Source organism: Leptonychotes weddellii, chromosome 10 (assembly GCF_054177405.1).
Source record: "Leptonychotes weddellii isolate Sample4059 chromosome 10, ASM5417740v2, whole genome shotgun sequence".
Taxonomy (NCBI): Eukaryota; Metazoa; Chordata; class Mammalia; order Carnivora; family Phocidae; genus Leptonychotes; species Leptonychotes weddellii.
Window position 1 is genome coordinate 24,555,273 of NC_138378.1, and position 12,959 is coordinate 24,568,231.

Consider the following 12,959-nt stretch of genomic DNA (forward strand, 5'->3'; position numbering starts at 1 on the left):
AAACGCTTTTCATTTTCTAAATACACAATTATGCCAGCACCAGAAAAGCACGCCCCCCCCCCCCCAGTTAACCAGGCTCAGAAAGCTATCTCAGTCAAAGAAATCGTGATTGTCCCCATCCAGTAATCACAAAGTCATTTTTAAAACACTGAAATTCTAGTTCCCAAATATTAGACATGGTAAATAAATATTCTTATTTAAATCTGTTACTTTTTTTATTTTTTAAAGATTTTATTTATTTATTTAAGAGAAAGAGACAGAGACAGAGCATGAACAGGGGGGAGGAAGCAGAAGGAGAGGGAGCACCAGGCTCCCCGCTGAGCAGGGAGCCCAAAGCAGGGCTTGATCCCAGGACCCTGAGATCATGACCTGAGTGGAAGGCAGATGCTCAACCAACTGAGCCACTCAGGTGCCCCTATTTCAATCCATGACTATGAGCAATTTTAACCATACACCAAGGGAGTGTGAGTACTGAGTAGTACGTGTTGCTTCCCCTCCCCCCACAGGAAGCCTGCTGGACTTCCTGAAAAGTGCGGAGGGCAGCAAGCAGCCGTTGCCCAAGCTCATTGACTTCTCAGCCCAGGTGAGAGTCAAAGGGGGATGTTGGGGGGGGGGGGCAGGAACTCAATGATTTCTTTAACACATGCTTATTGGGCTCGGGCTATAATAGTACCAGCAATAACAGGTGACAGGCACTGAGTGCTCAGTATGAACATACAGTTGACCCACGAACAATGTGAGTTTGGACTGCGCTGGGTCCATTTAGAAGCAGATTCTTTTTTTATAAATAGAGTACAGTGATGTAAATGTATTTTCTCTTTCTTATGATTTCCTTAATAACATTTTCTCTTCTCTAGCTGACTCTATTGTAAGAATACAGGGTATAATACATATAACATATGAAACACGTATAAATCCATTGTTTACGGTACTGGTGAAGCTTTGGGTCAACAGTAGGCTATTAGTAGTTCAGTTTTGGGGGAGAGAGAAGTTGTATTTGGGTTTTTGACTGTGCAGGGGTCCTAACCCTCGCGTTGCTAAAGAGTCAACTGTACACTTTTTGTATGTGTCTTGCAGGCATTAACACATTTGTCCTCACATCAAACTTAGAGAGTGGGATTTTTATTATCTATTTTTTTTAAGATTTTATTTATTTATTTGAGAGAGAGAGCATGCGAGAGAGAGCACATGAGGTGGGGAAGGGGCAGAGGGAGAGGGAGAAGCAAACTCCCTACTGAGCATGGAGCCAGCCAACCAGGGACTCAATCTCAGGACCCCAGGATCAGACCTGAGCCGAAGGCAGACACTTAACCGACTGAGCCACCCAGGCGCCCCTTTATTATCTTATGTAAGACTCCTCCAAAGCTTAGTAGCTTGAAACAACAACACTTTATTATTTCTTGTGATGCTGTGCGTTGACTGGGGTTGGCTGGGTGGTTAGACTGAGGTCAGTCACATGGATGCTTTCTGTTGAGAGCTTGCCTGGGGCTAGAATGTCCGGCATGGTGGCTCAGCCTCTGGGATCTTTCTCCTGTGGCCCCTCGTCACTCAGCAGTCCAATCAGGGCTTCTTTACAGCACGGTGGCTACGTTCCAAGAGGGAGTGTTCCAAGGGACCAAGCCCTAATGTGCAAGCACTTGTGAATCCTCTGCTCCCATCATGCTTTGCTACTTTTCATTGGCCAAAACATGGCCCACGGCCCAGCCCAGGCTCAGGGTCGGAGGGGGCTGCATAAGAGCATGAGTCCCAGGAGGCACAGTCCATTGGGGGCCACCAATGTAACAGTCCAGCCACAGACAAGTCATCCCATTTTACAGAATAGGAAAGTAAGGCATTGCGAAGCAGTTGAGTGCAGATGAAGAAACTGAGGCCCAGTGAGATGAAGTAGTTTGCCTAAATTACTGTGTTGAGGTGGGAGGATACAGCAGCGAATGAAATGGAGAGTATTTCTGTCCTCCCAGAATTTATAGACATTAAACAATTGGATGTCTAAGAGAGGCGTTACCCAAGTGGTCCTGGATCAGCGCCGAAGGATGCAGTATCCAGCAAAATAAATAATGTAAACAAACCAAAGGACCACTTCTGAAAATCCCATTTTCTCTCTCATTTTCCCTTCACTCTCTGCAGTTCCTCTTACTCCCCGCTTGAGTGCTTTTCGCTTTTGTCCTCTCCCATTCTCTCCTCTCTGTTGGAAAACGGGGGAGGAAAGGGATGCTGTGGGAGGTCGTGGCTGGAACAATTAGCCTGGTCCAGGAGCAACCCAGGAAGGCTTCCCAGAGGAAGTGGCTTCTGGGCTGAACCCTGAAGGATGAGTGGAAGTTAGGCAGCTGCATTGGAGAGAGGAGGGTACTCCAGATGGAAGAAACAGCCTGTGCCAAAGCCCATGGGAAAAAGCAAAAGAGCTGGGCCTGGTCAGCCCGTACCTGGGGCTGGCAAAGATGAAGGGGGTGTGGTTTGCAGCCTGGAGGGTGTTAAGGGAGACCTGCCTAGAGCCTTCTGGAGATCCCTAAGGCAGAACTCATGGGGGTATGCAAATCCCAGGAGAGGAATGTCCAGATATAGATATATACAGATATATATAGATATATATAGATATATATAAAGGCTTTAAATTTTGGAGTCTGGAATGCCGGAGCCATATGGAAATCAAGGCCTGGCATTTTCACTTTAGTGGTCCCTGTCCCTAGGGAAACAACAGTCTGGCCTATAACTAAATTATAACCATCAAACTGGCAGAACTCTTGTTGGGGGAGAGTCAGCCTGGGCAAACGCCACTCTCCCTGCTTCACAGATGGGAGAACAGAAACCAGGAGCAGAGGGCCCAGGGAGAGGAAGGAGGCAACCTGGGACCAGGTCTTCACCTCCAGTCCCAGAAAGGCAGACGGTGCAGTAGAACATGTCTCACCCACTGGCCGTATGGGCCTCAGACCTACTACAGGCCTTGGTGTCTTCATTTGTCAAATGAGGGAATTAGACCACATCTGTGCTTCTCAAGTTCAAAAGCCTTTTATAAAGCCATAAATCTGTTGGTCAAATGAAATCTTAGACAGCAGCTGAACGTTTTAAAATAGGTCAAAACAGAGCTGCTCAGATTGAAGAGGGTGCCCTTTGCTTTGTCCCCCACCCCCCCCACCGGCAACCCCGAGGAATCAGTGGGATTCAGTTGTAAGAGCCCAGATTAGGCCCTTCCAGCTCTGATTTTGTGGTTCCCTGATACTCTCAGAAGGAAACCCAAGTTTTTGTTTTTGTTTTTTTCAAACCCAAGTTTTAATGCCCAACATCAGGGCAGCCTGCTTGGTGGTCATGAAATGTCACCACTTCATCAACCCCTAGCTCTTAGACCAACCCTGAGCCCAGTGAACCTCTCCATTATTCATCCATTCAATCCTTGAGAAACAACACTATGTAAGCATCTGGGCTTAGGAGTCACATAGAGTTTTGGTTTTGAACCCAGCTCTGCCTGTGTCGCTTTGAGCCAGATGCTTAACCTCTCTGAATGTCACTTTCCTCACCAGGGAGCATGAAGAGCCACAACTGAAGTGAATACTTATGTGCCACTGTTCTACACCTTTGATGTAGACTTAGAGGATTCATCCTCACATGACCCCTCAGAAGCAGGTTCTGTTGATGTCCTCCCTTCTACGGAGAAGAAAAGTAAGGCAAGAGAAGGGAAGTAGCTTGCTTGAGGTCCCAGAGCTGTGGGGCTCAGGCTGAGCTGGTCCAACTCCAGAGTAATTGCGGAGTTACTTAGGCAGTATCCTCTACAGTCTCCTAAATTGGGTTAATCCCACCTGCCCCCCTGAGTGCATGCGAAAATCAATAACATGAATGTCTGCCTGTGGGTACTGAAAAAAATGGTAACTAGCCTCATTAGTGCCAAATCCAAGGCCAAAAGTCCAGGTAGAGTGATGGATCAGTGCCCAGACCCTGAGCAGGGATGCTGGAGTTCCACTACTGGTCTCCACTTGGACCAGTTACTTATTTCTCCAGAATTCAGCTTTCTTGCCCATGACATAGGGCTGATAGCAGGCGCACCTCCCCAAAGCACAGAGCAAATGCTGTTTAAGCTCAAGTATCCTCTCATAGTAAATGAGGAAGCTACAGTGCCTGCCATTAGCATAATAGTCCTTGTTAACTGTTCTGTTGTCTGAGGACTCCTGATAAATCCCTTCCCCTCCCCACCCCTCTGCCCCCCACAAGACCTTGTCTCATCTCTCCCCAGGCTTGTGACTCCAAGCAAAAGCAGTCTCAAGTTTTGGTTACAAAGTCTGAAGCCTCACACCTCGGTTCTGGTAGCCACCAGGTTCCCCCTGCTGACCACTTCCCGCAAGTGCGCCACCCCTTGCCTCTGACCTTGAGCAGGCTTGTGTCTTGGTCTGGTCTGTCTTGCCAGGCTCCCCGACCCCACCCCACAAATCTTACCAGATTGCACCCAGCTGCAGTCCTCCAGAGCACTGGAGTTCTGCTTTAATTAGAGGCAACATGGGGCACATGGATTGGAAATCTGCAGACTGGTTTGAGTCTGACATTGAGAATTTTCCTGATGGGATGATATGGAAAAAGTGTCCCCTGCTCTGTAAAACCGAGATTGTAATAACACTTGGCTCGAGGAGCTCAAAGGCCAGTTTGTAAGCCATAAACGCTATTTTCTAGGTGTCTGGGTGTTAATTATAAACCTCTTTAGGAGGGTTAATGCACAAGCCCTTGAAAATGGTCCCTAAGGGGGCACCTGGGTGGCTGTCGGTTGGGCATCTGCCTTAGGCTCAGGTCATGATCCCAGGGTCCGGGGATCGAGCCCTGCATCAGGCTCTCTGCTCAGCGGGGAACCTGCTTCTCCTTCTCCCTCTGTCTACTGCTCTGCCTACTTGTGCGCATGCTCTCTCTCTGGCAAATAAATAAAATCTTTAAAAAAAAAAAAAAAGTCCCTAAGGAAAGATCCCACATCTTTCCATCAGAGGCTTCCAGGGACCCATTGTGAATGAGAATTCTCCATACAGTCTATTATTCATTCAGCAGGCATGATGGCATTAAAATATACATCAGACCATGTCACACTCCTGCTAGAGGACTTCTACAATCTTCCCATTGCGCTCAGTGTACAATCCAACCTCCCCTCCAAACCTAGAAGGTTCTTCACAGTCAGCAGCCTCCCTCTCAACCTCAACTCCCCCCACCCCGCCCCCATCTCTCTGTGGCAACTTCTGCTCAGCCACCTGTTCCATGAACACCAAATTCATTCCTACTTCTGGGCCTTTGCACGTGATGTTCTTACTGCCAGGAATACTCTTATTTGACACACTTATTGTCACTACTCAGATCTTTGCTAAAATTTCACCTCTTCAAAGCAGCCTTCTCTGACTACTCAATCCAAAACCGCAGTCTACACTTCATGTCCTGCTATCCTGCTTTATCCTTTACGGCACTTACTACTACCTGCAGGGGTCTTGCCTGGCTCACCAGCTGTTCAAATAATATGCCTGGCACCCGTGAGACACTCAGTAGATACTTGTCGAATGAATACATGAATTTTCCCTACCCAGGCTTGAGGATGAAGAAAGTACAAGAGATACAGCAGAATATGACATTAGCCTAGCTTGTCTTCCAGAAAGAAGGCTGGGGATGAGAGGACCTCATAGTATTCTGGTGTGTGTGTCTGTAGGTCCTGAGGAAATAACGCCATTGCCATTGCTCTTTCCTCAAAGTAGTCTCTGGAAGTCTTGGAATCCCAAAGAAGCTTCTAAAGTGACCCAGCCCTCAGATTCCCCCCCAACCTAGATGGGGAGATAGAGGAATGCCAACCTGCGCTCAGGACCCTTCCACAAGAAAGGGGAAGCTGGCACACACATTTTCCTATTTTCTCAAACTTAGACACTCCTCTTGTGTTTTTGGGTGGGACCCGCCTTGGGCTGGGCCAGATGTGAAGATGAGGATGTCTCTGTTTTGGGTGGAGATTGCAGAAGGCATGGCCTTCATCGAGCAGAGGAACTACATTCACCGAGACCTCAGAGCCGCCAACATCCTGGTCTCTGCGTCCCTGGTGTGTAAGATCGCCGACTTTGGCCTGGCACGTGTCATCGAGGACAACGCATACATGGCTCGGGAAGGTAGGGAGCGCTGCCAAGGGACCCATGGGGCCCCTGGATGGGTTGTGAGCATTGAGAGTCAAGACATGTGTCTGTCTCTGTATTAGCTATGTGTTAGTAAGCTTGCTGGAGTCCTTCTGGACAGAGTATCCTGGTCTGTAGACTCTCACCAAGTGACTCTGATCAATTTTAGGCTGAGCTAGCCAAATGCATGTGGAAATTAAGGGTGAGAGCAACTTTATGCGTAATAGAAAAAACTGGGAAGAATCCAAATATCCATGAGTAGTGGAACCAATATATAAATTGTGGTACATTCATGTAATATAATATTAGGCAGCAATGAAAAATTACAAACCAGTGCTCCACCCAACCAAATGGTTGGCTCTCAAAGACATAATATTGAAATGAAAGAAATCAGACCCAAAAAAAAAGGAGAGCTGGATGGCACCATTTACATAAAATTCAGAAACAGGCAAACTTGTGTATGAAGAGCAACATAATTTGTGACAGCCAAAAAGTAGAAGCAACAAGACCACATTATTCGGCCACAATAAAGGACGGAAGGACTAGATGCTTACCGTGGATAAACTTTCAGAACATCATGTTAAGTGACAAAGACTGCATATTGTATGATTCCATTTATAGAAGTCCTCAAGGACTCTACTCTTTGGGAGCTGTAGTTCACTGGGATATTGGCTGAATCAATGAGATAGTCCAGAGTGCCAGCTCCCCTGGCACGCCCCAAACCCCTCTGCCCCTTCCCCTCCACTCTAGACATCTGTCCTCAGGATGGATAGCCCTTGCTTCCGTGGAGGCTGGACGTAGGGGCAGATGTTAGCAGCCTTGCCCCTGTCCTGCTCCTCACCCTAGCAGACACCCAGCCCTGACTGCTCCCAGATTGTCTCTGACTCTGCTCTGTCCAATCCCACAGGGGCCAAGTTCCCCATCAAGTGGACAGCCCCTGAAGCCATCAACTTTGGCTCTTTCACCATCAAGTCAGACGTCTGGTCCTTTGGTATTCTGCTGATGGAGATCGTCACCTATGGCCGGATCCCTTACCCAGGTAGCGAAGGGGGCATCAGCTTGCAGCTGCTTCCATGGCCCAGCCTGGGTCTCTTCTCTTGTCAGTGTATTCATTCAGATGGAGTTCTTGATCCTTGCCCCCAACCTCCCCTCATCTGCCCCATCTCAGTTAAAGGTACCACCATCTACCCAGTTTCTTAAGCTGAAAATCTGAGGACATCTTTGGCCCTTCCTTTTCTCTCACCCCTTACTACATCCAAAGCAGTCCCAAGGTTTTGGCCACTTGCTTCCTAAATACATGCTCATGTCTAACTCCACTGTCTCCACCCACATTCAGGCCAACATCATCTCCCACCTTGATGGTACAGTGGCCTCCTACGCAGTCTCCCTGCATTTGTCCCTCTCCCCGACAGGCCATTCTCCACTGAGGCCAGAGGGATCCTTGTAGAATTGTGAAAAAGATCTTGTCCCTTCTCCACCTCTAACTCTTTAATGGTCTCTCATCGTAATTGGGACAAAATCTCAAACTTCTAATTATGGCCTGTAGGTCCTACATGATCCAGCCCCTGCCTACTTCTCCAGCTTCATCTCATTCTGTACCCCACCATCCAGTCATCTAAAGTATCTTACATGACCGCTACTTCTCATTCGTAATACCCCATATTGTCTCATTCATAGTATTCGTTGCAATTGACAACTACAGATTTGTTTAATATTTTCCCCCACCAGACACTGAGCTCCGTGAGGTCAGAAATCATGTCTGTATTTCTCACTAGTGTATGTGTACTGCCCACCTCTGTTCTTGGTACATGGTGGGTTCTTAATAACGGTTCGTTGAATGGATTAATTTATCCCCATGCCTATGGGCAGCACCCTACGCTGAGTAGACCAGGTAGTCACAAAGACATACCCAACATGTAGATTGCCTGTGAGTCCATAAATAATGTTATTCTCTGTTCCTTTCTGGTTGAGATGTCTCCTGTTCTGTAGCCAGAACACTGGGGAGAAGGAGAAAGGCAGATATAAAGAGTCCCTGACTTTGTATATAAACCATCCTGAATTTGAATCTCACCCCATCAGCAATTACACTTGGAGAAATTCACTTCACTTCTCCTACCCTAGTGTCTTCACCTTTAAACAAATATAGGTAATGGTGTCTACCTTGCAGACGTGGTTGTGAAGATTAGAAGTAAGAGGTATAGACGGTTGGTTCATTCATTGGTTTTGATCGAATCCCTCCTGTGTGTTAGGCACTGGGGATATGATGAGTCGAGCACATTCTAGCCTGGAGGGACACACACACACAACAGACACACACTCTCAGCTGGAGGTTACTTCTGAGCAGAGAACGAAGCAGGGTGAGTGAGAGGGAGTGACATGGGGCACCTGTGGTGCTCCCCAGCTCCTGTCAGAGCAGGTCCTATTTGAGTTGAAAGACAGCTCAGTGAGGAACTAGGGGAAAGATTCCAGGTAGAAGACACTGCTAGCTCTTAGGCTCTGAGGTGTGTCTGAAGAAAGAACAAGGAAGCCTGGTAGCTGGAGACAAGGAATGAGAGCAGATGGTGAATGATGAGGTCGGCAGGGGCCAGATCAGGGAGAGCCCATGGCCATGCTGAAAACTGTGGACTGTGGATGTTAGTGTAAGTGTATGGAAGCCATTGGAGGGTTTGAGTCGGGGAAGTGGCATCATCTGATTTCCATCTTTAAGTGATGCTTTGGTTCAGCATGGAGAGTGGATTGGGGGCTGGGGAGAAGGTAGCAGCCACAGCAGTGGGATAGGGAGAGGTGGTGGAGACAGAGGTAAATCGATGGGTTGATAATATCTTTCAAAAGAAGGAAAAATGTGACTTGCTGATATGGAAGGTGAGAGAGAGAAGAATCAAGGTTGATCCTCTTGGTTAATTGAGCAGCCAAATGGGTGATAGTCTGGGGTTAGAAATTCAAGAGTTCTGGTTTAGCCCTTTTACATTGAGGTGACTTGTAACATCCAAGTAAAGATGTTGAAGGAAGCACTCGGATATATGAGTTTGGAGCTCTAGACTGATAATGTAAAATTGGGCATTGTAGACATGTAGAAGATTGTTCTTAAGGATATTTCACATAAACTTCAATTGAACAAGGAAATAGTCCCATTCACAGAGTGACACTGAGACAGACTGCCTGTTTTGTCTTGAGAGTACACCAGTAAAAGCCAGGTGTTGGGTTATGGAACCAAATCCATTAGGATGCATTAGGCTCTAAGAAAATAACTAAGAAGGGCAGAAACAATAGGCAAGTTATTAACCTCCATGATAAGGAGTCTGGCATTGGTGACTGGCTAGTTCAGGTGCTCAACAGCACTCAGGTCTGTGGGTTCGCTTCTCTGTGATTGTCTTCCCCGTGTGGTGCTTCAGCTCCAAGGATCAGGTCGTTTCTCAGTGTCGTTGGAAAGAGGAAGGGTGTATCTTCCATGGGAGGAACACCTTTCCTGGCAGTCTCCCGGGACAATGCTCCTCAGCTGCCATTGGCCAAAATTGGGTGCCATGGTCCTGCCCTAGCTGTAGGGGAGGCTGGGGAAGGGGTACCTGGCTTTCATAGTGGGGGGGGGGCTCAGCTCCCAGGGGAGGTGGGAAGTGATAGCTGCTGGGGAGGCAACAGTCTCTGTCACTCCGGGTTTCCCTGTCCCAGTCCCTCCCTCTTTAATTCCATGGCTCCTTCTCAGGGATGACAAACCCTGAGGTGATCCGGGCACTGGAGCATGGATACCGCATGCCTCGACCAGAGCACTGCCCCGAGGAGCTCCACAAAATGATGACACGCTGCTGGAAGAACCGCCCTGAGGAGCGGCCCACCTTCGAATATATCCAGAGTGTGCTGGACGACTTCTACACGGCCACTGAGAGCCAGTACCAACAGCAGCCGTGATGGGCACACCCGGGCGGGGTCTAAGAGGTGCCTCCAGCGCCATCTGCCTGGTGCAAGCTCACCCTTCCCAGTCCCAGACACCACCCACCCCCAGTTCCAGCCACAGTTCCTCATCTGTCAAGGGGCTGAACCGGAACAATCTCTTTTTGACTCCAGCAATCTACAATCCGCCCGCCTCAGGAGACCCCAAGTTGATATTTCTATTGCCTGGGACAGCTGGATTCCAGTTGCAGCTGTGGTTTGGATGGGAAACTTTAAAAATAATGCAATAAATATTTAAATAAAAGATACAAATGCTAAAGGCTTTACTGACAGATCAGCTTGTCCTGTCCTGCCAGTTCCTGAATATCATCTATTTGCCCTTTTGCTGGATGCCGAGTCAGAAAGGGGGGAAGGACCCTTCCAAAGACCAGGAGCATGAAGACAAGTGGGGTCCAAGGCTCCCAGGGTTTCTAACTGCCCCCAAATAGTCACTGGCTGTGTTAGTTTCCTACGGCTTTTGTAACAAATGACCACAAACTTGGTGGCTTAAAACACAAATTCATTATCTTACAGTTCCAGAGGTCAGATGTCTGAAATGGGTTTGGCAGGGTTGTGTGCATTTTGGAGCCTCTAGGGGAGAATTCATTTCCTTGGCTTTTCCGACTTCTAGAGGCTGACACGTCCCCGACTCATGCTTCTCTTACACTCATCACTCCAATCTGCTTGTCATCACAGTTCCTTCTCTGTCCCCTGCCTCCCTCTTTCTCTTGTAGGGACACTGTTGGTACACTGGGCCCATCTGGATAATCCAGACTAACTTTTCCATTTCAAGATCCTTAATCACATCTGCAAAGCCCTTTTTGCTACGTAAGACAACACATTCACAGGTTCCAGGGATTAGGACAGACATCTTGGGTGTGGAGGAGGGACGTTATTCTGCCTATCACACTGGCACAGGGACGCTGGATGGGTTTTTATCTCCAAAGAGCTGAGTTTGCCAAGATGATAAGAATGATTTTTCATGACTGGGGCCCTGACTTTCCCGACAACCTGCACTGATACACGAGCTGATTAGTCTGGGTCTCCCCTAGGGCTGCAGGGCTGTCCACAGCCTGGGCATTTCCCATGGCCAAGCAGCCATCATGGTTGTTAAGATGGTACCCACCATTGTAGGAATACCAGGGTCTGGAGATGTGGTTGCTGAGAGGTATCTGGTAGCCTGCATGGGAAACTCTCAGTGGAGGGGAGGGAGATGTGGGATGGAAGCAGAGAAGACAAGGAGGCAGTGGGCCCTTCCTGCATGTTGTTTCAATTGAAAGCATTAGCTTTCGTTGTAAGGGGAATGCTGGGAAGAGGTGGAGAGGGAGATGGGGAACCACTGACACCTTTCTATATTACTGCATCTCCTGAAGGGTTTACATCACAGCACCTGCCAGGGGCCCCTGGAACCCTATATTGAATTGATTCTGCACCCCTGAGTAGCACAGAGGAACTGGGAATAAGCTGTGGAAAATGAAGGTAGCAGTGTTTCAACTTACCTAGTTGGTAACTGAATTTCTCTCCTGCTTTCTCCTTTGGGATATGTCTTTGGGTATCTGAAAGCAGAGCTCAGGCTCCTTTAGTAGGAATCTGCACTCATAATTTGTGGTACATTGTATTGCTGTTCAGTAATCCATAAGAGGGAGCCTATTGCTACATAGACAAGACCAGGGGTCAATTCGCATCCTCCTGCTCTTTTGGTTTACACTGCCTATACTATGATTTATGCCTCTGGTCACAGGAAAGACAGATTAAAACATGGGGACAGATCAACACCAAAGCACAAGCCATGAAAGAAAATATTGATAAATTAGACTCCATTAAAATTAAAAACTCTACTCTGAGAAAGACACTGTTAAGAAAATGAGGGTGGCTCAGTCGGTTAAGTGTCTGCCTTCAGCTCAGGTCATGATCCCAGGGTCCTGGGATCGAGCCCCAAATCGGGCTCCTTGCTCTGCGGGGAGCCTGCTTCTCTCTCTGCCTCTACCTGCCACTCCCCCTGCTTGTGCTCTCTCTCTTGCTCTCAAATAAATAAATAAAATCTTAAAAAAAAAAAAAAGAAAATGAAAAGATAAGCTCCAATCCGGGAGAAAATATTTGCAAAGCACATATCTAATAAAAGGCTGATATCCAAAATATACAAAGAACCCTAAAGCCAACAATCAGAAAACAAGCAACCCAATAAAGAAATGGTCAAAGACCTGAACAGACACCTCATGAAAGAAGATATGCAGAAGGCAAATAAGCATATGAAAAGATGCTCAAGGGGCGCCTGGGTGGCTCAGTCGGTAAGCATCTGCCTTCTGCTCAGGTCATGATCCCAGGGTCCTGGGATCGAGCCCCGCATTGGGCTCCCTGCTCCACGGGAAGCTTGCTTCTCCCTCTCCCATGCCCCCTGCTTGTGTTCCTGCTCTTGCTGTCTCTCTCTCTCTGCCAAATAAATAAAAATAAAATCTTTAAAAAAAAAAAAGAAAAGATGCTCAACATCTTATGTCATTAGAGAAATACAAATTAAAACAATACCACTGCACACTACTTAGAATGACCAAAATCCAAACACTGACAACACCAAAGGCTGGCAAGGACAGGGAGCAACAGGAACTCTCATTCATTGCTGGCGGGAATGCAAAATAGTGCAGCCACTTTGGAAGACATTTGGCAGTTTCTTACAAAACTAAACATATTCCTGGGGCACCTGGGTGGCTCAGTCGGTTAAGGTCTGCTTTTGGCTCAGGTCATGATCCCGGGATCCTGGGATCGAGCCCCGCGTCAGGCTCCTTGCTCAGCGGGGAGCCTACTTCTCCCTCTCCCTCTGCCTGCCGCTCCCCCGTTTGTGCTCTGTCAGATAAATAAATCTTAAAAAAAAACTAAACATGTTCTTACCATACAATCCAGTAATTGCACTCCTTGATATTTACTGAAACAATT

At 47.6% G+C, this 12,959-nt stretch overlaps 1 protein-coding gene across 4 annotated transcripts in view; it reads left to right on the forward strand.

The window, feature by feature from the left end:
• HCK (HCK proto-oncogene, Src family tyrosine kinase) overlaps positions 1 to 10,324 on the forward strand; it is a 39,420-nt gene extending 29,096 nt beyond the window's left edge. For all 4 annotated transcript variants that reach the window (XM_006746958.3, XM_006746959.3, XM_081833061.1 and 1 more), the window contains 4 exons: positions 507 to 583; positions 5,951 to 6,104; positions 7,015 to 7,146; positions 9,808 to 10,324. In XM_006746958.3, coding sequence (XP_006747021.1) covers positions 507 to 583; positions 5,951 to 6,104; positions 7,015 to 7,146; positions 9,808 to 10,010 — 566 coding nt within the window. In that variant the 3' untranslated portion in view covers positions 10,011 to 10,324. The remainder of the gene's footprint in view (positions 1 to 506; positions 584 to 5,950; positions 6,105 to 7,014; positions 7,147 to 9,807) is intronic.
• The last annotated feature ends 2,635 nt before the right edge of the window (positions 10,325 to 12,959 follow it).